We start from the raw sequence: 23,874 nt of genomic DNA, 5'->3' as shown, positions 1-23,874 counted from the left end.
CTGCAAGGCCGTCTCGAAGGGGGGATGATGACGTTATTCAGACAGGGCCAAAGACGACCACAGACACCGGAGGCAGGCAGGCTGTCTTGGGCTGCCAAACGCTGAACCTGTCCTCAATATTGAGCTCTGATGATAACTACTTCTGCCTCAGACATCCGCGGTCTCGGTCGTCCCGAATCAGCATCCACTCCATCAATGATTCCATTTCGGAAAAAAAAAAAACCCTGTGCTTCCACCACATCTGTTCACTTTAGTGCTAATGAAAGGAAAAGATAGATAGATAGATAGATATCCACAGATCAAACAGCACTTCACTGTCTTTTGTTCTTTGTCACTGTGCCTGGATGAACCAAATAAGGTTCTGGTCTAACCAATTATCAAAATTTGTAATAATCTTTCTGTTGGCTGAATCATTTATTAGTGGACTGATTGTTTCAGCAGGATTTCACACCAAACCATATAATATCATTGGACGCTGAAACAATAAAATGCCCTTTACTAGGAACTATGTGGACATCACTAGACCCTTGTCCATACGGACCTACATTATGTGACCCCAACACCTGCAGTTAAATCTGTCAAATTCATGGTGGAGTCTGGAATATATGTTTCCAGAGTGTTTGCGGAAACGTGCAAAAGACACAATAAAATGTGGCAGCCGGCACTGTTTTCACTGTGCATTAAGACAGGCGCCCAGTGTTTGCATCATGACGTTTCACACACGCCTTGAACCCGTCAGCATCTGCACGATCGCCGTAGTGTCAAGTTGGGAAACACATTCGGCATCTGAACACATGTTGAATACAGTCACTCTCTCCTCTCCTGGTCCTGAGCTATGCAGCACATCACGATGATTCAAAGTGAAGTTGACCTCAGCAATTTTGGATATCAAATGTTATTGCTTAATCCTTAAAGCATTTGTGGGAAAAAGAGAAAGAATTAAGTTATGAGCAAAAACATTAGGTGAAGTCACAGTGATCTTTGACCCCCCCAAAACATGTCTTGGACTCATACTCAGAGTCCACACTTAACTTTGTTGTAGATTTTATTTAAAATGGATACAATTTACGTGTTTGCTCTCCAATCGTCAATCATTAATAACGAAGTGAAAACATGACTTTTTTTTTTGTTGCAAAATTACAAAAAAAAAAAGTGGATTTTCCTCCACATCGCGGCTCTATATATCCTTGACGTGTGTCCAGAGCTCAACCACAGTCCACACGTGGCAAACTGAATTCTGTGGACCTAGTTTGGAAAGGCGCAGACCTGTGCGAGTAATGCCCCGCATGGAGCCCGGGACGTTCTGCCCCGTCGCGAGAAGCTGCTAGAGACGTATCCAAGAGGACTCAGAACTGTAACTACTGCCACAAGGGCTCCTCCACCTCTGGTGCTAAATGCATGTTATTGATTTTCTTCTTCCTGCAGAGGTGATGACCTCCAGCGTTTCATCCTGGGTTCACGTTCATCGTTTTTTGGATACATTTCGTCCGATCATCACATGCAGCTCGTTAACTTAAAGCTTCAATAAACTGCAGAAAGCCGATTTGTCTTTTTGGGTCAGCAAATTCAAACATTCACACTTGAGTTTTCAAGCATCTTTTCACCATTCAGTTTATTTCATAATGCCTTTGCTCAATGTCATATACTAAAACCTCATTCCCCAGTAGGTTGGGAAACACCTGTGTGTGTGTGTGTGTGTGTGTGTGTGTGTGTGTGTGTGTGTGTGTGTGTGTGTGTGTGTGTGTCAGCTAACAGAAAACTGATGAGAAGGGGGGGACACTGAAGTTCCCCTCCTGTACAGTTCAAAGTTTTGAGTCTCAGACTTTTAAAACCTCCAACTTTTAAAAACAGAATTGTCTAAATGAGCGATAAAATCTGTACATGACCAGAGGAAAAGAAGCGACTGTGCAAAAATACTTGAGGGATGAGAGAATAAAAATATGAAATCGAATACTCCCTTCTTCTCTTTTGGATGTGAAGCTGGTGGGAAAACTTCCACACATACATTCCTCTCTGTCCCGTCCTGAAAGAGTCTCATTCAATGTCCATCATTGCTTCTTCGTTTTTTTTTTTTAACAGCTTTCATCCCCACTAAATGTTACGTAATAACACAAGCACTTAAAATGCAGGCAACTCCTAAGGCATCATGTGAACTAAAAACAAACTAGACTCCGTATGGGGAAGTATAGGCCCGTCTATATTTCCTGTGGGGGCGTTCCCAGATAAAATATGTCCTAATGCAAAAAAAAGGAAAAAATGACACAAGAGCTATCATACAAAGTGAACTACTGAATAAAAAAGACAAAAAACATCGAAACGCAAAAACAATACTGGAGTCAAAATAAAAAGGGGAATCCACAGCTCTGTGTGTTCGCTCTGAGCAGACCGTCAATTCTGCATCCGGGTTCACACGGACGCTGAGCGACTCCTCTCACTGTGATGTCTGACATCAGGACCAGCACCTGTGGACGGGCTCATGCTCATGAGGAGGGAAGGGAGTGATAAATACGTTCATTTGATGAGGGTGTGTGTGTGTGTGTGTGTGTGTGTGTGTGTGTGTGTGTGTGTGTGTGTGTGTGTTTTGCATAAACAGGGACTCCACTTGCACACTGTAGAGTAAAATTTCAAACGTCCTCATTGTTCTGAAATGTTACTGCATCGAGATTCACACGTTTTGCTGAAAAAGCCTTTGTTTGTCTTGGTTTTTTCACATTCTGGAGGACGGTGTGAGGAGAGGACACGCGCTGACCAGGTGGCCCCGGGACGCCCTGAGAGAAACAATGTAGAGGCGCCCGACCCCGCACTCCATCGCCCCGCCATCGCACGTCGATGGACAGCGCTGCCGATGAGCGACGGGTCGGTCCAGGATCGCAGAAGCAGGGTTGGGTTGGGTGGGTGCAGTGATTGTTTGGTCAGCGGTGTCACAGAATTCACTGTGACCGTGTGCAAATGTATGTACAGTGGGGGGGTGGTCGTCTTCCTGCGGGACAGGAGAAACAGGTCTAAAACGCGACATGCAGGACACAGTAGAGTGCAGGTCTCTTTACAAAGCTGGACAGGGAAACGTGTGTGAGTGTGTGAGCAAAGAACGAAAGCGGGTAGTGTTGTAACGAAGGGGAGGGGAGGGACTCGCAGCGGTGGGCAGCGTATCTCATCAGGACGTGCCCTGTCTCTTCTGTTGCTGCACCCGGATGAGCTCCAGCTGCTTCTTGCACTTCTGGTAGTACGTGGACAGACTCTTGTTCTCCTCCAGCAGCTTCTTGTGCTCCTGCACCAGCCGAGACGTGTTCTGCTGGTCCTTCTCGTCTTGGTCAAGTTCGGCGATCAGCTCCTTCCTGCACACACAACGGGAATTCGGCAAATGTTACTTTTCTTTTAATGACAAGACTATGATAGAAGAGTGGACAGAGTCCAAGCAGAATTTGAAAGGCAGCTTCTCCGCATTAAAATGTCAAAAAACAACCAGTCCTACAGTATGATACTTGTTGTTTAGTTGTGTACTTTTATTAAATGTCTGTTTCACTTCCTCTATACGCATGTGTGTCCCTTATTCACAAAACAATTTCACAATTCAATCCATCTTGGACTCTTCAGTGATCAGAGAAACAAGCGAAGCAAACGTTAGCGACGGTTCGGCTCGCAGATGTCCTGTGTCAGACAAACACTGACTTTTTTTTCATGAAGCTACCTCATTCAGTGTTTTTACTGGATTTGATCAGCAGCTCTGTCTTTTTTGTGGAGCAGGAGACCTCTGTAGATTCCTGTGTGAAACATGAACACTGTAGTGATCCTAACTGGGAGAAGCTGACTGTGGTGACGGAAACAACAACTCCCATGATGCCAACACTGCATCAAAAGTCACCGAACTCCATCCGAGCGACACCTTGCAGCAGAAAATGACAAACTGCGATTGTTCGTTGAAGTTGAATTATACTTCTTGGAATCTTCCAGTATTTTACATGCACTGATACAAGGTGTATCATTTTGCATAACTGTGCCCCCGCCCTTTTACTGAACTGGCTCTAGGGAATGTTTAATAAGCTTTAAAATGTTTCACATCGTGCCCAGTGAAATGTGAGTTGAGCTGACAGCGACACACTCCCACCACTACCAACCAGACCTTTCAGAAAATAGAAAAAAACAAACAACAGACATGAAGGATCCGAGTTGTAGCGTCAGTCCGTCGACAGACATATTTACATTAGCTGCATCAAATCTGCTTCGGGGTTATTAACAACACTTTGTTGTTTCAGTCTCAAATGTAGAGAGGGAGGTGTGTGTGTGTGTGTGTGTGTGTGTGTGTGTGTGTGTGTGGTTGTCAGGTTTCATTCGTTTTCGCTTTTCGCTTTGGTTCTGAATATCAGGATTCCCTCTCGTTTCAAAAGAGACATCTTCAGTGACGTGTGAAACGGGGATCACGTCCGACACCGACAAGTCCCTCACAGTGGAAGCGTCTAGACAACCGCAGCCTGATCTCTGACAACAGCGAAACAGAGCACACAAAGAGCTGAGTCGTCAGGGTTCAACTTGGGACGTCTCTCGACCTTTCACAACAATAAGCCATCCCTCAGGATTGTCATTTAAGTTTCCATTGGGTGCTGAATCACAAGCTACGTTCAGCATCGTCTGAAAAGCCTGGACTGAAGTTCATCTCTTAATATTCACTGATGAGACGCATACTCACAACACACATAGGCCTGTCAAGGTAGTTACATTATCTACTTATCGTACGACAGATGAATATGTACTCAATCATTTTTTACTAACCTCAATAACAGCCATTGTCTACATGCGTGTTTACAGAATAATGAATGTTAACAACAGTCCAGCAAAGTCTCACTGGTAAATCACTGGCTTGGTCTATAAAATGTCAGAAACTATGGTTTTCTTAGTATTTTTCTAAAGGCACCATGTCTTCAAGTTGCTTGTTTTGTCTGAGGCCTAAACACAAGTCATAACTTTGGATAACGGTTCTCTGGGCTGCAACACAAGTCGTGCAGCACCAATATACTGCAAGATCACACGATTCAGTATAAAATAAATGGTCTTAATAGGACGATAACATCGCAATAATTTCAGGGACAATATATTTTGCAACAAAAAGTAGTTATTTTGACAGACCTAAACACACATGAAACACCGGGCCACTGGAAGCAGATTCAGAATTAAGACGGGAGGTGTGAACCCGGTGGTGATAAATACGAGATGAGCTCTTCGGTCAAACACTTGTTCAGCTTAGTTATTCTGCTGAACTTGATATCTCTCACTCACACACACACATACACACAAAATACCTGGCTGGAGAAGGAAGATTACATCATTTCTCCACAATGAAATGACTCATTGTTCCCCATTTAGCTGCCACTTCAAATACCGGCAGTGAGAAAAAAAAAAAGGGAAAAAAGAAAAACAAGCCTTTGTCAGCAGATAACTTCGATCTGCACCGTGAAACCTTCTCACCTTTGTGCCTGTGTTCTCACTGTAAGTAAAAGATTCGGGTGACACTGCACTCGAGTGAACTGATCCAAACTGTTTCCGCATGCACAAAGAAAAATGGCTGCTTAGTTTTCTTACTTCCTCTGGATCAGCAGGGCGATCTCCGTCTGCACCTTCAGATACTCCTGGGCCATCTTGCAGTGCTGCTCGAACACAGCCATGGACTCTTTGGAGTTGGGACAGGGGGCGAGGGGCTGCGGACACACGCGCACATACAGAATGTTTTGTCGTCAGCTGGTCTGAGCAGAAGATGATGCACCTCACTGATGATTAACTGCGTGTGTTTATTCATTCAAGTAAGCGCCTTCGTCATTCAGCCTCCACTAAGAATTCACAGTGTCCTTCAGTTCCTTTTTTGAGAGGAAAAAAGGTTTGGCTGCAACGCCACCAGGACATAACTACATATGACAGGATTTAAATGTGTCTTTGTTTGCTGGGGGCTGACTGGGTGGTGTACTGTACCTGCAGCTGGTGATCCAGGGTGAGATACGCCATGGGAATGGAATTGTCGGAGCCGTTGGTGTCTGAGAAGAGGAGAGAGCGCGAGGGCTGTTTTTATTATGACTGCACAGGGACAGTGCCGTTGTACAACAGAGGTTGTTTTGACCCTCTCTTCAGCTCTTTAGGTGACAGATCAACTCTACACACCACATTCATTCAGATGTATAAACATGTGGCCGGTAGCCTGGCGTAGCCAGACTAATACTAAATAAGTATTAGTCTGGGACCTCTCGGTTCATTTTCGATTTCCAAGAAACGTGATCAACGGATGCAGACGAATTAGACTAGAGCAGAGAGGAGTTATCTGTGATGATGATTCCAAAATGTCTGTGAACCAGCGTTGCCGTTTTTGTGGGAGAATTTTGAAAAAGAGGTACTTCTAAGTCAAATGTTCGTTATTCAGCGGCATCCTTGGTTGTTTATAAAAGTCGCTTCCGTCCGTGTCATGGTATAAACCCCGCCCATTGTCAGATAATCGGTTGTGATTTGACCGGCAAGTTTTCTGCTGGAAGAAATCAATTCTGATAGGAGGATGATCCAGACGGTATTCTGGCAGGTTTTGGATTTTTGGTGGCTACGTCCACATTACTACATTTTCGTTTTAAAAGGCCTGACTGCTTCTATGTTTACGACAGCCGTCCACACTACTGGCTGGCTGTGGCTCAGGAGGTAGGTAGGGTTGTCCACTAACCAGAAGGACATCGGTTGGATCCCCAATTCCTCCAGTCCGCATGCAAAAGTGTCCTTGGGCAAGAACCCTACTGACCCCTGACGGTGTATGAATGTGATAGAAAAATCGCAGTATATAGCAGCGCTGTATGAATGTGTGTGCGAATGGGTGACTGTGACTGGTACTGTAAAGTGCTTTGAGTGGCGAATAAGACTAGAAAAGCTCTAGATAAATACAGTCCATTTACTCCAGAGTTTTGTGAGTGCCTAAAACTTAGAGGTTTGGAAACCTGCATTCGCTTCCTGATTGTTCATTTCCGTCACGACTAGACTACCAGCGGCGAAGGCAAAAGGTTGTAAACATTCACAGTCAGTAACAATTCCACCTTGTCATTGGTGCGAGAAAAGAAATCCCTCATCTTTCTTTTCATTGTTGTTTTTTTCTCATTCCTAGTATTTTCTCCCAGTAAGCTACTCTACAGTACATGACTGCAGAGAAGGCGTTCCGCTTCCTGTTTACACGAGCAGGCACACGCCTAATGAACTTACTAAATTAAAGGGTTTATTTGTAGACGAACATTTAAACTAATTTAAAAATTCTTCAGTGCTGCTCTCTACAATTTTGCTTTATGGCTTGTCTTATCCCAGATACGTTTCATCCATAATATGTAGTTATTTTTTTAGTCTCATATACATTATCTTACAACGTCTTTCTTTCTTGGCATCATATGAGTTTTCGTATGACATCTATTTGTAGTTATGGGCATGTGTGTAGACTGATAGTGACAAGTGTAAACTGCAGCACTAGCGGCACATTAGCAGAGCAGCTCCTTTTGTCTACACAGGATGCATTCAGGGACAGAACTGAGTTGTAGGTGTTAAAAGCGCTCAGAACTTGAAACATGCTCTGGGTCTTGTTTATGGGTGAATAATGCTAGTACAATCAATGAAGGATATGTCTGAAGAGAAGACTATAGATAACAATAACAGCACCTCTGTTCCATCAGACGTGTATGAGATGGAAAAATTTAATCTTTTGATTATTCTTTTTCTTTTCTACGTGCAATTGAGATATAGTGTGATGAGCACCTGGGGGGTCTTCAAGGGAGAAGTAACCTCTGCTGCCCGTCTTGTCAGGCATCATCCTCACACTGGGACTGGAAGACCTGCTGCTGTTCCTGCTCCCCTGTAAGATAGGACACACACACACACACACACACTCAGTCAGTCAGTCAGTCAGTCATGTGGGTAGCCAATCACAGCCCGAATCTGAGTGGCAAAGCCCAGAAAAGCAATCAGCTTATCATACACTTTTGAGGAAGGTGTTTGTGTGACTGTATCAGTCACAGCCGTGTGAGCTATACAGTCACAAAGTTTACTGGAGTGTAGTTGAGATGAAAAGTCTGAGGGGTGTGGTCTCGGCTTCTTCTTCTGATGTTTTATAGACCAAACAAATACACAGTTGACTGTGTAACAATCATTAGTTATACCCATAAACCCAAGAGGATTTCTTTGTATGGTATATCAACACATATCATCTAAGTTAATCCAATGTTACCCACATATATTTGGATGGCGTCTCTCTACATCCCGAGGAAAGTGAAAGAACATATAAATACATTATCAATGGCACTGCCACACTGCTGTGAATCTGGAGGTCAGATTGGTCACAAACACACAACCATCTTCTTTAGCTGTAGTAATTTATAAAAAAGTCCTTATGGTGAACTCTGAATAGCAGGGCTCCAGACTAACTTCTTTTACTAGCAGCGCTCCAGCCCCTTCATGAAAATTTTAGGGGCACAACTTCAATCGGCCTGCAACTCAATTATCCACATTTTCACCCATTTTAAATCTATTACTGATAAATGCTTTGGTAATGAATAGAAAACTTACAGAAATGTGACAAAAGCAAGGCGGGCCTGTGTACTGTGTGTGTTTGATTGACAGCTGAACTGGCAGTAGCATTGAGACACACTGTACTGCAGGGTAACTGCAGCTCTACCAGGTCAAACAGCATTTTGTTGCGAGTTGCCATATCAACATGGCTGTTACCGTCAGCTCTGGGCCTGGATGAAAGGAGCAAGAAACAAGCAGCTTGCAGGCTGGGGGGGGGGAGAGCCCCTCGGTTCATATGGAGTAGTAGAAAGGAAGGACGCTGGAAATCCAGTGGAAATCCACCCTTGCCGGCCCACCAGCGGGAGAGTGTCGCGGTTAAGGGTAGAAAACACTCGCTGAAGATTGGGTACCACTTGATGAAATGTGCTTCAGGCCGAAGGCTACGGTTGCCTCATGAGGTAACCGGAGAATGCATCCCGACAGGTGGACACCACAAGTCATCGGTAATCCCCCTTTAGTCAGTGTCACTGTCAGTTGATGCTAAAACAGCGATGGTAACGGCTAAAGACATTTAAAATGTAGTGACCTGTCTGCACAGGCAGGGAAACAACTGTATTTACAGACCCCCCTGTCTGTCTGATGAGTTGTTTCACGACTCATCGCTCTCTTTTAGAACTTTTCCTCACTTATAAAGCAGCTCCATATACTATATTTTGATTTAACTTAACTTAAATACCATGTCCCAGAAGTCAATCTAATCATCAGAAGAACAGTGCTGCTGCTGCCATTCATGTCTAGTATGGGAATGTGTCTTACCTGGCTGGACTCTGAGCTGATGCCTGGCAGATCCTGCACGGAGCGACGTCTCTGAGGCTCGCATGTGGCTGTGGACAGGACGGACAGGACAGGAGAGAGAGAACGGAATCAAGATCAGTTTGCAGTCAGTAACGGGGGAGGGAGATCGATTTGGGTGTCTGCTTGTGAGGAGAAGGGGGATCCAGACCCGCCGAGCCGCACGGGGGACAGCTGCACCAATTTAACCATTTACATTTTGGCCTGTCGACATGTGCCGCCACGGCATGGCCGGAACGTGACCGCAGTCTGACGTACAACAAACACATCAATCACCAAAGATCAGATCTATCCACAAAAATAGCTGAGCCTGCTCATGTGATGGGCCTGCGCTGACCGGCTGGTTTGGGTTTACAGGCCAGTGGTGAGAAGAGGACAAGGTCCCTGGTCCATGGCAGGTAGTGCGCTCACCTGTTTGTCTAGTGTCGAGCTTAACACCAGTGTGAAAACAAAATCCCAGAGCTCTCACCTGAAGAGGAACTGCAGTCTTTCCTAATTTCCTCCAGAGTTTTTGTCATCTCTCTAGCAGTGAGTGAATCTAACTCAAGGGATTGATGCCGAGAAGGTAGTAAATAACGTTTTTTTCATCTTCATGCCAAGAAGACTGATAGTTCATGTGTGTATTTTCTATAGCCAAATTTCATCACAGTATGGGAAGATGGGGTTTTGTGTTTGAACTGAAGCACTCATTAGCAGGACTGTTAACTACACTGTGTGACTTTTTCAATCCACAGTATCGGACCGTCAAACTCAGGACCAACACAAAAATCACTCACATGAGCATTCACAGTTTTTGTTTTTTTTAAATATATACATCCAAAAGTTTGCGTGACCTGGAACTGATCATTGCAGACTTACTCACACAACCGACACAGACTCCTGGACTTATCTGGTCTAGGCTGACGACGACAAGCTCTGTCTATGGCACAATGAAGACACACTGACACAGACAAACATAAAACACACACAAAGAGAAAAGAACACAGAGCCCTTCTGGGATATCGTCTTCCGGATCCGCTTTTGTTAAAATATATCAAGCACAATGTTCAACCCACGGCTATTATTAGTTTTCCATTACACCAAACTAAATCTATGCATTAACACGCAGTCTTAATGAACTGAGGCTGCTGCTGTACTAATCATTAACAAATCTGGATGCCAATTCTGGACTTGCAGCCAATCATGGATAGATGTACTATATAAAGATTGATATATGGACTTGCACTTTGCCTTTGTGTTGTTTCACATTGGTGGTCGGCCAAGGCCACTGTGAACTCTTTGTGCATTAATTTAACCACCTGGACTGGAAGAAAATCTGGTGCTTACCTTCTAAATATTTGATTTTAAACTAGGTTAAGGAAGTGAATTTAAATGACTCATCGCTTTTTCTATCCCTCCAAGTTATTTTAACAGAGGTATAAAAAGGACATTGATGTGAACCACTAATTTTGTCAAATGCATCCTGAAGATTAATGTTATCTTTTTTGGTCTTGTCCCCACTCACGTATTTTTTTCCCTGAATTTTCCCTTACATATGTATACCTATTGTTTGATTTTTTTTCTTACCCTTCTACCAAATCAAACCAATACTAAATTATAAATTAGATACTAGATACAATTTTACATACATTAATGAAAATTTTCAAGCCATAAACCATCATTTTAAATTTCCAAAAATGAATTCAAACAATACGTTAAGTCAATTTGAAATTCTAAAAACGAAAAAGCTATTGAAACCATAAATCTGTGTAACTTTTATAACATTTTTACAAACTAATTTATGATTTCTGTCTATCTTCTAATGGTATCTTCTATCTCCCCTGGTATTTTTTTGTTTTTGTATGCGTTTTAAGTTCATGTTATGTTGTTGTCATTGTTGATGAAGAAATAAAAGGTTAAAACACAAATTTAACCAATCACATGTGGTTTGCGGAGACTAGCTAAATGCAGCAATCCTACAAAACCACAGTTAGCTGTTAGCATGTGGGTAACTAGCAGAGCAGTGTGTTAGTAGCACTTTTGAATGAAGACGTCGTTTACATTCACAGAGAATGTGGTTGAGCTCCAATCTATTTATTTAACCCTTTTATTAATGCTGGCTCTGATGGACAGTTCCACTTCATTGTAGACGTGGAAGTCTTATTCTATTTCCCCCATTCTATTTGAGAAAATACAAATCCAAAGAAAACAACATATATCAGAGTTTTGTATGCCAAAATTTGAGCTCTGTTTTCAGGCAAAGCACTGCTAATTAATGTTCAGATATTTCAAAATAAAAAAAAGTGTGTCATATTTTTCAGTTGTACTGAAAACCCTTTGTACCATGACCCTATACCAGAGGTACGCAACTAACTGCTACATCCCTGCTCAATGGCTACCAGGGACGTGAGTGCTGGGGGAAAGGTGTCCAGGTGTGCACATGCAATTATTAATAACCCTTTAATGATTCTCATTCCAAAATAGAAGCCTTTTCTGTCATCCAGAGCTGTCCCCAGTCCTTTCATCCGTACCTCTGCTTGTAATAATAGCTCTGACCTTCAATCTGAGGGAGATTAATCAAAATTACTTTTTCCCAAAGTTAATTGATGTAAAGAGAGCAGGAGGGGGGGGGGGGGGGGGGGGGGGGGGATGCCATGCGTTCTCACCGTCCTCTTTGCATGAGAGGCAAGGACAAGCTCACATGCAGAGAAGCAACTCTAATGTGTGTAACTCCAGGACCTGCTCGATCGAGTCTGTATTGGCCAATGTCATAGGAATGAAAATTCTGTTGTGGGGGTACAACATGGAGTGACACACAGGAGCACAGCAACCCAGAGGCTGAGCCGAGCCAGCTCCACCCAGTCACCAGGAAGCCAGGTGGTCCAGTGGTACCTGTTATGACGATCTTGGGGACATCCAGAATGGTGCCGAATGATGCCGTTTTACGGTGGCCTCGTTTATACTGTGGGCGTGCTGCGGAAAAACATACACACACATACAGCTGCGTACAAGCATGCAGACAAAGACAGACTGGAGGGGGCGGAGCTCCCACAGCTGGACTGGACTGGAAATGTAGGCCACACACATGCAGAGCACACAGTGGATATGCAAGGGCAGCATGCACCTCGTCCATACCAGACATTGCGCAGGCTGCCAGCAGCCGCCGTTTCTCAGCACAAACGGCATGCGTGAATAACAGAAACTCAAAAAAACAATTGACAGAGAATGTGTGATGCGCTCAAATCAAATTTAAATCAAAACGGTATGAGGAGACTCCTGAGGCTTAATTTCATCATGACACCGCTGGTGACCCTCCTGCTTTCTCTCGGGGCATATTAAAGAGGGGAGGTAGTTGACAGTCAGGTCTGACCGGCTCGGATGTTTTAAATATGAGGTATCAATCTTAACCTAAGAGTCATGTAGGCTCACGACAGACCACCTGACTCTGGTTTTAGGGCAGCAGCCTCAGAAAGGCTAATGTATATATTGATTCTTTAAGTATCACATTTTTAAAAGTAACATCACACCAAGGTGCCCTGATAAGCTCCCTTTCGTGCTTTTCATGTGTCGCTCTGTGCCGTGTAATGTGTGGCGTTACCTGCAGGCGCAAATGGCATCTTGGGCTCCAGCTCTGACAGGTCAGCACTCATTCTTTTGCTGTCAGACGACGCCAGGCACTGTGTCCGTGCTGGCAGGCTCTCAACGCTGCCCCCTCTGGACAGAGGCAGAGTCCTCAACGGGTCTCCCTAAAAGAACATGGGGGGGAATGTTCATTGCAGAGGTTTCCATGGTAAAGTTTTCACTCCCATGACTTTTTCATGGGTCAATTGGCTTTGATAGGACTGTGAAGGGCGGCCATACCTTTGGCTTGAAATAAGGTGCAAACTGAGGAGTAATCTTGATAGTGTCGTTGCTCCCCTGAGAGTCGCTGTGCTCCATGTTTGCATCACTCTTGTTGGTTATGCTGGTGCCAGTGTAGTCCGCATATGAACCTTTAATTCCATGAGACAAAACATGAGACATACTTCCTCAACTGTGGTGCCTTTCTTCTAAGTTTTGACATTATCTCTGTGGTATTTTAAGATAAGATAAGACTTTATTAATCCCACGCCGGGGAAATTCACTTGTTGATAGATTGTTGTTTGTGATAGAAATATAACAACATAAAGCAAAAGTAGCAGGTCCTTTCTACTTATGTATGACATTTTTTTGACAATGAAAGTACCTAAATTTAAAGATGGATGGAATTGTATTATTCCCCAGATAAAAGAAACAACTGGGAACACAGCAGCGATGCTGAAGACCGCAAATTTCCTGGTCATGTATTAAAGTACAACCATTTTGGCACAGGGTTTTTCAGATTCTTGGGAATGTTGCTTGTTTCCTAAGGAACCATTGTTATATGTGGCACTGTAATCGTGCATCGAATAGGTTTGAGGACGACGCTTGTACCTGTACTAGTTGCAGAGTTGCTCTGTCCATCATCTGAATACTGGTATGGATATTGCAGGGGCTCATCAAATCCTGGGAAGTACTGCAACAACAAGTCATAGGGAAGGATAAGTGAGTGATTTAACAAATGTTTGTATCCATGATCACTGTGTATCAAAGTGTCCAAAACAATAACTAATGATAAAATTCACTTCTTTCCTTCCAGCGTAACTTACGAGAAGACATGGAATAAATGTCTCTGGCAGGCAGGCACTGAATACATGGGCTTAGCATCTCAGAAAATTAGGTGTTGTGACGTGAATGAACCACACACACCTTACACACACACTTATTCATTCAACTGGTTTAGGTTATGTCAGTCAGACTCTGGCTGTGTGTAGTTTGTTTGTGGTGTGAAACCAAACACACAGGGTTGATATCCGATGCTGTACATGAACCATCCAACACCACTGAAGCCTGTGGACACTAAAGCTCCCAACTAAACTCCGACAAATGTTCCTGTCCTCTTGAGAATGAGTCCACTAGAAATACTGTACATGCACTAAAGCAAAAGATGGTCCATTACCTCTTGGCTGGTTTATACTTGTAGGCTGAGGAAACTCCCAAACAAAACACGCGCAACATTACCTTAAACTGTACATATTATATTTCTTGCCAATGAGTTAGTCTATTCCATAGACCTACATTTATTTGGATAGACATTTTTGTTCTGTGCATTTAGCATTGAATGTGACATTATGCAATTAGGTTTTGTGGGATTTTTTTAAAATTTTCTTCTTTATTGACAGAAAAGCCTAACTGAAAATAAAAGGGATTTATTACAACAAGATAACTATTTGGATGCAGAAATGACTGGCAGTCTGTGCTGAAAGTTGCATGGAACTTTATTTAGCTGACATTAAAATAGAAGAACAGCACAAAATGTATTTTTTGGTGCTTTTGTCATTTATGATATGTGAGAACAAGTTTCATATTCAGTCACCACAGCTCTCATCACTTCATGGAGGCAGGTTGTATCTACATGATGATGTAAGTCACTGTTCCAACATTCCTCCCATGCTGCCCAAGAGTCCACTCCTTCAAACAGGTTAATGCTTCTCATATTACTGAAATCTGCATGTAGCTTTAAAGCTTCGAAGCCACAGCTCTGTTTTAATTCTGCTCCCTGTGATTTAACTACCTGGTCTGTTGGTTTATCGATTCATTCACCACGGTTGAGCGGAAGCCTTCTAGAGATGGTAAGCAGCATGTAGGGGGATAAATTACCTTCATAAGATGAGTCATGATCTTCACTATCTCCTCCATGGAGGGCCTCTGAGAGGGGTCTTTAGACCAACAGCGAGTCATCAGACTCTCAATGGGCTTGGGCAGATTTTTGATTAAAGGAGGTCTTGTACCTGTAAAAAAAAAGAGAAAGAAAATAGCTCACTCAACCAAATGAGCAAATAACACGTGGCATCACAAGACAAGCAAATAATTATCTCACATTTTTTCTCAATGTCCCCGTCTCCCGCTGCTCGAGCCAGTAGTAATGAGTCAGACAGATGATCTAACTTATCCCCAGGTATCATTAGTGTCGCATTAGTATCCTCCTTCATACACTTCTTAATTAGAATAAACTGTCGGGGAGTGCTGCACGCGCTCTTCACTTTCACAGTCTCCCAGCAGGCCGACAGCTGGACGTGACCTTTGCGCCCCCCCCCCACACTTCCGCCGAGAGGGGCCGGTGACTCACCGTTGTGCACAGCCCACATGATGCGAAAAGCCGGTCCTCCGATTTCGTCGAAGGGCTTCCTGCGAGTGATAACCTCCCAGAGAATGATCCCCCAGCTGAACACGTCACACTTCTCGCTGTAATTGCTGCCTGCAAGCACAGAGGAACCCACAGCAACACTGAGTAAAAAAAAAAAAAAAAAAAAAAAAGAGGCTCCGTTTGACATCACTGGTGAAGCTAATTCTCTGTGGGACATTTGAGATTAAGAACAGGGGTTTGTTTGGGGAAAGCACAGCACATTTTATCTCCTCTCTGTTTTCAGAGGGAAGGAGGAGTAATTTCTTACCAAGGAACAGCTCCTGTGTTGCTTCATTACGGGGGCTATTATTGCAGCATTAAAGTGCATATCACACAGCTATTTTAAAAGTGGCTGTTGTGCTGAGGCAAATTACTTGTTTAAGAGTTCACCCAGAGGGCAAGAGTGAGCCGTTTAGTTTGCACGGGACCCCCTTGGCCTGCCTCCAAAAAACAAGATAACGACTGGGGCTTAATTCATCTTTTCTGCTGACCCCCGTCGCCAAAAACACGTCTCATCACGCAGAAATATGTTTGGGCTTTTGGCTGAATGAGAACACAATAAAGCCACCGGCATCACTCCATTCATCTTCTCACTATACTTGGGAGAATATACTACTATCTATAAAGCAGGGGAGTATGATGATGAATCCAGAATTAATATTTCCATGCTGGGACAATAAGCTGCAGGTGACAAAGCAAATTTGGGTGCGAGAAAGAGTTTGTACGAATGCGAGAGTAGGTTCAATGGTTTGCGGTGATTGAAATAATTTATAAAAATGAAACAGTGAAAACAAATGAAAATGTTTTTGTTAATAATAAAAAAATCAACAACTGACAGGGAAGTTATCCAAATGAATACTTGGAATGCCATTCATACTTGCCTTCAAATACCTCTGGGGCCATCCAGGCTGCACTTCCTTTGTTGTTGGTCATGTGTGTCTGAATGTCGCAAGCCGTTCCAAAGTCACATATCTTCAGCACAGTGCCGCCTGCCACTAGGAGCAGACTGAAACAAAGACGGCAAGAAATAAAGCCCACCAAGAAGCTCTGGGTTTGACAGTTACAGGCACAACACAGCAGATGCCAATCTTTCTAATTTGTCAACGTCACCTAGTGAACATAAACTGTGAACTAGAAAAAAAAGAAAAATTAAGTCCATTATTTCGCAAACAAAGCAAAAAAAAAAAAAAATTGAGTCAGGAACCATTTCCTTTCTTTTTTCAACTTGTGAACACAAAGTGAACTGACCAACAGCTTTAGAACCACTGTGCTGAACAGACTAATGTCATATATTTAAAAAAAATGTCAATGATATTCCAGAAACAAAAGCTGCAGGTTTCTGATAAACCCAATAAATGATGTACTTTAACTTGCTTTATGTATTAACCTCATCTCATAGCTGGAACAGGAAGTCCAAGCACAGGCTTGTTATTAACTCTAGGAAGAATCATTAGATAGAATTTCCGCCTAAATAAATTCATGTACAATAACCCAGGGTTGACAATGTGTGACCTTGTTATTCCTGGAAAACACTTAACGACAGCTGGTCATTCCCAGAGAATCCTGCCAGGAGCTTTCGCTCCATCAGAAAACAACCTGGGATCTGGATATCCTTCAGTAATGCTAAGTTACTTACACTGCAGAACAGAACATGGAAAAATAAAATTAACATGAGGGGGTGCTCAGATTTTGGGAGCCTGTTGCTTTACCTACTGTTCTGATTGGACACACAACACAGTTGTGGCAAACCGCCTATAGTCACAGACAAGGGCAAGTAGGTCATTCTTGAGATATTTACTTGCACAATCTTTGATTTGACAGCTTTTTGTGCAGTCCCTTGCTGGATGAGGTTTCCTTGTATTGTGACATAAACTGAGCCAGATTATATGCGTCAGGACCCCTTGCTTTGCCATTGCAGTGATCTAACTGAAATTGAGAAAGTTCTTTTTCAAAGCACTGTTAATGATGTTCTTAACATGTCTTATCTTAGCATTAGCATGAAAAAACAACACGTTGGCTTGAAGTGAGAAAGACGTACACTTCTGGATAATATTTTCATGAACAAATCAAACTCATCTGTAGGAATGAGGCCCTTTGTGGGCACAGTGAACCCGGAGACAGGAGTGAGTGTAAGGTGAGGAGGAGCATACTTGGGTGGCTTGAGGTCCCTGTGAATGAGAGCCTTTGGTTTCATGCCATGGAGATAGGACACGCCCTGGGAACACTGTAAACACCAGCTCATGGCATGGGAAGCAGTGTAATAGGGGAGGGGTTCAGCACCATGCAGCACTGTGGACAAGAGAGCACAGTCACAACCACCGCCACAAATAACATACATCCAGAGGAACCAAGCAGAGAGGAAGCTGCATGGTGCACTGTCACACACAGTGGCACACGGGCTACTGTCGCAGTGTAGCTTCCAAACTACTTCATTCCAGATGGGAGGACAGAGAACACATATTGGTAACTAGGACCAGTAACACTGCTTAAACACGCTAGTCTGAATCTCTGGAATAACAGCTGTTACCTGTATTGGGAAAACAGATATGAGGCCTATTCACTGGAGATGTTGCGATTCCTATGCCAGTATTGGAAATGCCTCTGGTACTGCGGACAAGGCCGGTGTATCTATCTGATTTATTTTTCTAAACTGTGGCTGCACGTTTAGTTTTTTTTTTTAAATGCATTGATATTTATTCCCAGATTATTTTAGTTTTAATAATGCTGTTCTGTTTAAAACTTTACAGGTCTTGGATTTTTATAAGCTGTCGCTGCACTTTAACGGCTACTTAAAGGAAGTAATTGTTGATTATTCCTAGATGTATTTATTGTGTTCTTTTTCAGCTATGACTTTCAAACCAGATAATAAAAAGATCTCTGTCAGTCATTCTCTGTGTGAGAGCAATCATCACTTCCAAACATGGTCTGTAACATACAACTGTTAAAATATGTTATGCAAGTAGTCATTTTTAAAAATGCACTGGTATCGTATTTGTACTCAGTAGTTGCCAATACGCAAAGTGCAGGTATCGTTTTCAGGAAGTGTAAAATGGTATCGGAACATCTCGACTATTCCCATTGATTATTTTGGAGCTGAGAAGTCATTGTTTAAATAATGACAAACGTAGTAAATGATCAGTCCAAGTTCATTACAACTTGTCTTGGTAGTTTTGAACATTTCAATCAGTTATGATTTCACTGTCTTCACCAAAACAACTGATAAAATCTGAGGGGACGACAACAACATCGCATCTGTGGTGCGCACGGCAGGTCGAAGAGGGAAAGCTGTGGTTTAGGTTTAAAACCTGTAGACTGTCTGACTGCTCACGGTTCTTGACCCTGCAGGACTTGTTGCCACGTTCTCAGATCTCAGCAGTTGATATGGAAATGCAGTCTTATCGTTACCGACAGTGATGATGTTCAGAAGCATGAAAAATACGGGGAAACAAAGACCCAATTGCAATAAACAGAATTATTTCTTAACTGTAAGCCATAAAGTGGCAACTATTTTCTAAGAACAGTGAGTCAGTGGTCAGGTTTACTGGTTCATTTCCACTAAGATACACAAACTTTTTATCACAAAATGTCAAACTTATTGAGCATTATGGACTTATTTTACTACCTTTATTCAAGAGTGTGGTCTTTCGGTTTGTGCGGATTACTTACATGTTCAGATTTGTCATTCTTTCCTTCAAAATCTGCCCTCGCAGTCAAATAGCTCCTTCTTGTGCTCAAATTGTTTCTTCTTGCATTCACATTTATTCTGCTTCTGCTCAAACTGTACGCTTGTGTGCAAATATATTGTTGCTCGCACTTAGATTATGTTGTTGCTCGCACAGATTTCCTGCTCTCAACTTCAACTCTTCTCCTCGCACTTCTTCTGTGTGCTCGCGACTTGTCTGCTTATGGATTTCTGCTGTGCGCTTGGATTTTGTGTGTGACAACCCTATCAAAAATCCTCAACCAGTAGGATTCCAGGTGTAGTGTTGACCAATGAAAAGATCGCTGTCAATTTGTGGATACTTTCGCGTGAGTCACCGGATTTTTGATAGGGTTTGAGCAGAAGCAGAATAAATGTGAATGCAAGAGGAAACAATTTGAGGACAAGAAGGAGCTATTTGAGTGCGAAGGCAGATTTTGAAGGAAAGAATGACAAATCTGAACCTGATATCACTAAGTAATGCGCACAGACCACGCTCTTGAATAAAGATAGTAAAATAACTCCATAGAACATAAGGCAACAATCACACTTCCTATAAGTCCTATGATGCTAATTGGGCTATGCCATAAAAATTGACGAGTCAGTGATCCAGAGACTGCTCCATATTATTTTTCTTCTTTATTTTTGTTTTTTCCAGCTGACTGCCCGTACACAGGGCCGTGCAGGTGGAACAGCGTAACAGGCTGTAAAACTTTACAAATCAAGTGTTCTCTTGAAAAGACCAAACTAAAACCTAACTGTGATAAAAGTAGAGACGGGTGATGGAAGTGGAGGACAGCACATTGCCAGCAACACAATGCCTTTGTCGTCTGCAGTGACACTCTCAGTTCCAGTTGGCTGACAACGCTGGCAGCAGCCTGGCAGCAGAGACACGTTGCAGTGCGATAGGATCATGCCAACTTTTTACTTGCTCCCGCTGTGTGTTCACATCCAAGGTGAACAAGAAACAACGAACATCAAGCACCTCGCTTTTACAAGTGAAAGTGCTGGGGACAGCCCTAGAAAATATATATTACTGCATATTTCCCAGGTCCATTCGGACCAGAAAGAACATCGACAAATACAGCACGTCACTGTGCGGGCTGCTTGGTAAAGAAACTGGACGAGTGACTGAACATGCACACAGTGGAGAAGGGTCAACTGAGCAGGGCTGCTTCTCATGTCTGTGCAAGGCTGTGTTCATTTCACCTCGAGCAGAGTGGAACAAATGCCGCCATTGGTAATATGACGGTATTGTTCACTGGCACAACATGTAGACTCACCGTTATACAACGAGCCACCTTCAGCATATTCCATCACTAGGCAGACCTGAGTGGGAGAGAACACCATCAACCAGAATCCACCAGCCATACAAAACTACAATGAGAAATGGTATGATATTGTAACACAATAAATGTTCCAGTGAACTTACTGGATTATTGCAGGAACCGTACAACTTCACAATGTTGGGGTGATTAACACGTGAAAGCTGCCGAAGCTGAAAAAAAAAGGGGGGAGGAAATGTTACACAAAATTCCACCTGAATGCTTAAGGTTCAACACCTTGAGTACTAAAATACACAAACAGCCAGACTTTATGTCATGCTGCTGCTCCATGGAGGGCACCAAGGATGGAGATTATGGATCTTAAACCTCCAATGTCTGCAGTAGAGCTGCAACAGTTAATTGAGTAATCGGTAAGTAATCGACTACCAAATTTATCTGCAACTATTTTGATAATCGATTAATCGGTTCAAGTAGTTTTTATCCCTAAAAAAAGTCTAAATTCTCTGATTTCAGCTTCAAAATGTTATGGTTTCTTTGCTGCGCTGTGACAGTAAACAAAATATATTCGGTGTGTGGAAAAAACAAAACATTATGTCAGGGTTTGGGAAACACAATTTTTTGGACCAAACAATTAGCGATTAAACAAGGAAATAATGTACAGATTACTCGACAATGAAAATATTGTGTCGCCGCCCTAGTCTGCAGACATTTTATATCTACAGGAATGTGCAAATTGATAGAAAAGATAAGAGGAAAAACCCAACTCTCATTCTAGAAAGACGGTCGTGAATATTAAAATGTCCCAGAGAGCTAAACGACAGCTGGTAATAAACGATGCTGAGGAACTGAAATCATCACCAGCCACAGCACAGCTGTATACTCCTTTTGGCTGCGTTCCATTGAGAGTCGGAAGTCGATAATTCCGTGTCAGTTTTTCAGACTTTCGATCTAGATGTGTTCCAGTGCAACTGCCCGGGAACTTTTCAGAACTTTTCATTTGTTAGCTCAGAGCGGCTGGGTGTAAAAAAAAGGGGATGGAGCATTTTGTCATATAATTGCTATAAAATTTGGCAGATGTTGATTTGACTCATTTAAATGTACCCCGGTAGTTATCTTTAATTGTTCCAACTTTTTGTATAGTCGTAAATCAATCAGATTATAGACTAGGATGAGCTTCTCATACATTGTTTAAAATATAGCTTTATTTTTTTTTATAGTTTCAAAAAACACAGTGTAGGGTCTAATGCAATTCTACCTTCAACAATTGAACCCCACTGTCGGCACGATAACAATTTAACTAAATGCATATTTTCAAGGCTGTGGTTTGCTTTGGACTGCATAGTAATGAGGTGTTCTTGTCCTCTTCATTTGCTAATATGAGAATATTACAATCACCTTCAAACATAACGCAGTACAACCTCACTCATGCACATATACTGTAGTTGAATTAACATCTCTGATTGTGTCAACAAAACTGGTCATTGTTATCTTCCTCAATGAGGAATTTGGGACAGATATATATATATATATACGCCATTGGTTTGCATTGAATTGTACAGGTGTACCCAAAAAGTAGTAGGGAGTGTAACGTAAAGAAAGTAAACCAAAATATGTTTTTAACAGCACATCCCCTCAGACTCATTCAAAGTGTTCAAGGCCAGGCCCTAGATTTAGAGCTCGACTGAGTCACCTAACTAACTAAGTCAACTAAACATGCAAGAAGCACAGAGAGCAACAGGTAAGGGGAATAACAACAGTACCTCGACAATAAAGGCTTTCCTCTCCGATTCGCTCTCGATGGTCTTGATCGCGACATCTTTGCCTTTCCACTTGGCTTTGCATACAACCCCAAAGGCTCCTCTCCCCACCACCTGATAACAGACAAGTCGACAAGACAGTTGCTCGTAGGTATAAGCGCTCGGGCACCGTGGCTTCTCATTCTCAACGTTGACATAGAGTACTATATTAGTACTCTACTGAGTCCCGTCCCGTCCAGGTCCCACCGACCGCCCACAGGCATACAAACACAGCCCACCTCCTCGACGTCGATGTCCTCATAGTTGATTTCTTCGAACGGGTATCCGGGGGGTGTCTCGAGCATTTCGGCGGATGGTAACGTTTGAGACATTACCAGCTCGCGTCGGCTAGTAGCTCACTGAGAGGAGAGCAGACACACGAACACCAGTTACACTTCACCGTCTAATCAGAGTCACACTCGGCACAAGGATGCGCAGGCTCCTTGTGCGACATTTGGACAGGTGGCGCCACTGTACGACCGATGTAGCACACGGGGACGCGGTCTGACGACAAAGGCAAAGTTAGCTGCTTCGAAAAAAAAACCCGGCAACGCGGTCAGTTGAGTACGTGACGTAGCCGCCCGTCGAAACGAGGCAGAACAACATCGCGGCGGCGTCCGGGCGAGTCGAAGGGGTGCAGTCAACCCAGCTGGCTAACTGCGTAGCCCGAGTCGCGCAGCTCGCTTGGAGCTGCCCTGCGACAAACTGCCCGGAAAAGTCAACGTTGGGAAATTAGCGCAGGGCCCGCGTCAAATGCGAGTGAGCCTCGCCGCGGACCGGCGCCGAGCACCCGGTTGATATCGGCGCGCCACAGTCGCGAGTAAAGACGAGGCGGATGAGGCCCAGGCTGCGTTAGCCAGCCAGCTTGCGTTAGCCGGCTGGCTGGCTAACGCTAGCTACAGGGGGAATTATTAGCTTCAACAATCGAACCCTTCGCAGTTGACTTGTCACCAGTGCCCCGGGCTCTCTGGACACGGGGATCTTTTTTTTCCCACTATTCATGCACGGAACCGCGATGAATAGCGTCCATGGCTGAAAACATTATTGCTCGGTCCGCTTGGCAGTAAAAACATAACTTTTCATAACTCGTCTAGCTGGCTTGCTAGGAGTGTATTTTTATTCTTCTTCTTCTTCGCGGCGGCGGCGGCGGCGGCAGCAGCTCCATCAGGAAGTGTGTGCGCACTGCAATTCGGTCCCCAGCACACGGAACATGAGATCTCATTCCAACCTTCAAAAAAAAGAAAGAAGAAAGACTCACTTTAGAGGCATTTGTTCCCCTTTATTTACATCATTGACATAACATTGTATTAAAGGCATCGCAGCTTGAACTCTTCAGTCAGTTTTCCACAGGTTCCATTCTCATATGTGGGGACCCAGCCTTGGTAGCACAGCCAGCCAACCAACCAATCAGCCAGCCAGCCAGCCAACCTACCAACCAACTCATTTCCTAATTAAAAACAAACAAAGACCTTTTAAATAACTTATTCCTTTTATTTTTTTTCCCTTTTCTTT

General features: G+C 43.3%; 1 protein-coding gene and 1 long non-coding RNA gene across 6 annotated transcripts; one reads left to right on the top strand and one right to left on the bottom strand.

The window, feature by feature from the left end:
* Positions 1-1,595: 1,595 nt before the first annotated feature.
* map3k7 (mitogen-activated protein kinase kinase kinase 7) lies at positions 1,596-23,597 on the bottom strand. Of its 5 annotated transcripts, none has more exons than XM_035616656.2 (18): positions 23,439-23,597; positions 22,602-22,721; positions 22,327-22,437; positions 20,713-20,778; positions 20,564-20,609; positions 17,731-17,869; positions 16,462-16,586; positions 15,524-15,652; positions 15,055-15,185; positions 13,789-13,870; positions 13,198-13,328; positions 12,935-13,082; positions 12,229-12,309; positions 9,322-9,389; positions 7,756-7,852; positions 5,959-6,020; positions 5,575-5,690; positions 1,596-3,335 (listed from the first exon to the last, which is right to left on the bottom strand). In XM_035616656.2, exons 2-18 carry the CDS (start codon positions 22,692-22,694, stop codon positions 3,155-3,157), a joined length of 1,806 nt encoding a protein of 601 aa, XP_035472549.1. In that variant the 5' UTR covers positions 22,695-22,721; positions 23,439-23,597; the 3' UTR covers positions 1,596-3,154. The 5 variants fall into 5 exon arrangements, with proteins under 5 accessions (XP_035472549.1, XP_035472550.1, XP_035472548.1 ...); XM_035616657.2 differs by having other exon boundaries at positions 23,449-23,550; XM_035616655.2 differs by having other exon boundaries at positions 23,293-23,535.
* Positions 1,599-4,312, top strand: LOC124849586. The gene is made up of 2 exons (XR_007030065.1): positions 1,599-1,743; positions 4,274-4,312. It is a non-coding gene; the product is annotated as an uncharacterized LOC124849586 (long non-coding RNA).
* Positions 23,598-23,874: the final 277 nt, after the last annotated feature.

Source organism: Scophthalmus maximus, chromosome 18, assembly GCF_022379125.1.
Source record: "Scophthalmus maximus strain ysfricsl-2021 chromosome 18, ASM2237912v1, whole genome shotgun sequence".
NCBI classification, from domain to species: Eukaryota; Metazoa; Chordata; class Actinopteri; order Pleuronectiformes; family Scophthalmidae; genus Scophthalmus; species Scophthalmus maximus.
This window is presented reverse-complemented; position numbering and strand designations above follow the sequence as displayed.

Coding starts and splice junctions, on each gene's coding strand:
- map3k7 (XM_035616656.2), bottom strand. CDS start 22,694: ATGTCTCAAACGTTACCATCCGCCGAAATGCTCGAGACACCCCCCGGA. Junction 12,310..12,934: donor GATGCCATTTGCGCCTGCAG/GTAACGCCACAC, acceptor GTTTTTCCGCAG/CACGCCCACAGTATAAACGA. Junction 7,853..9,321: donor TCAGCTCAGAGTCCAGCCAG/GTAAGACACATT, acceptor CCTATCTTACAG/GGGAGCAGGAACAGCAGCAG.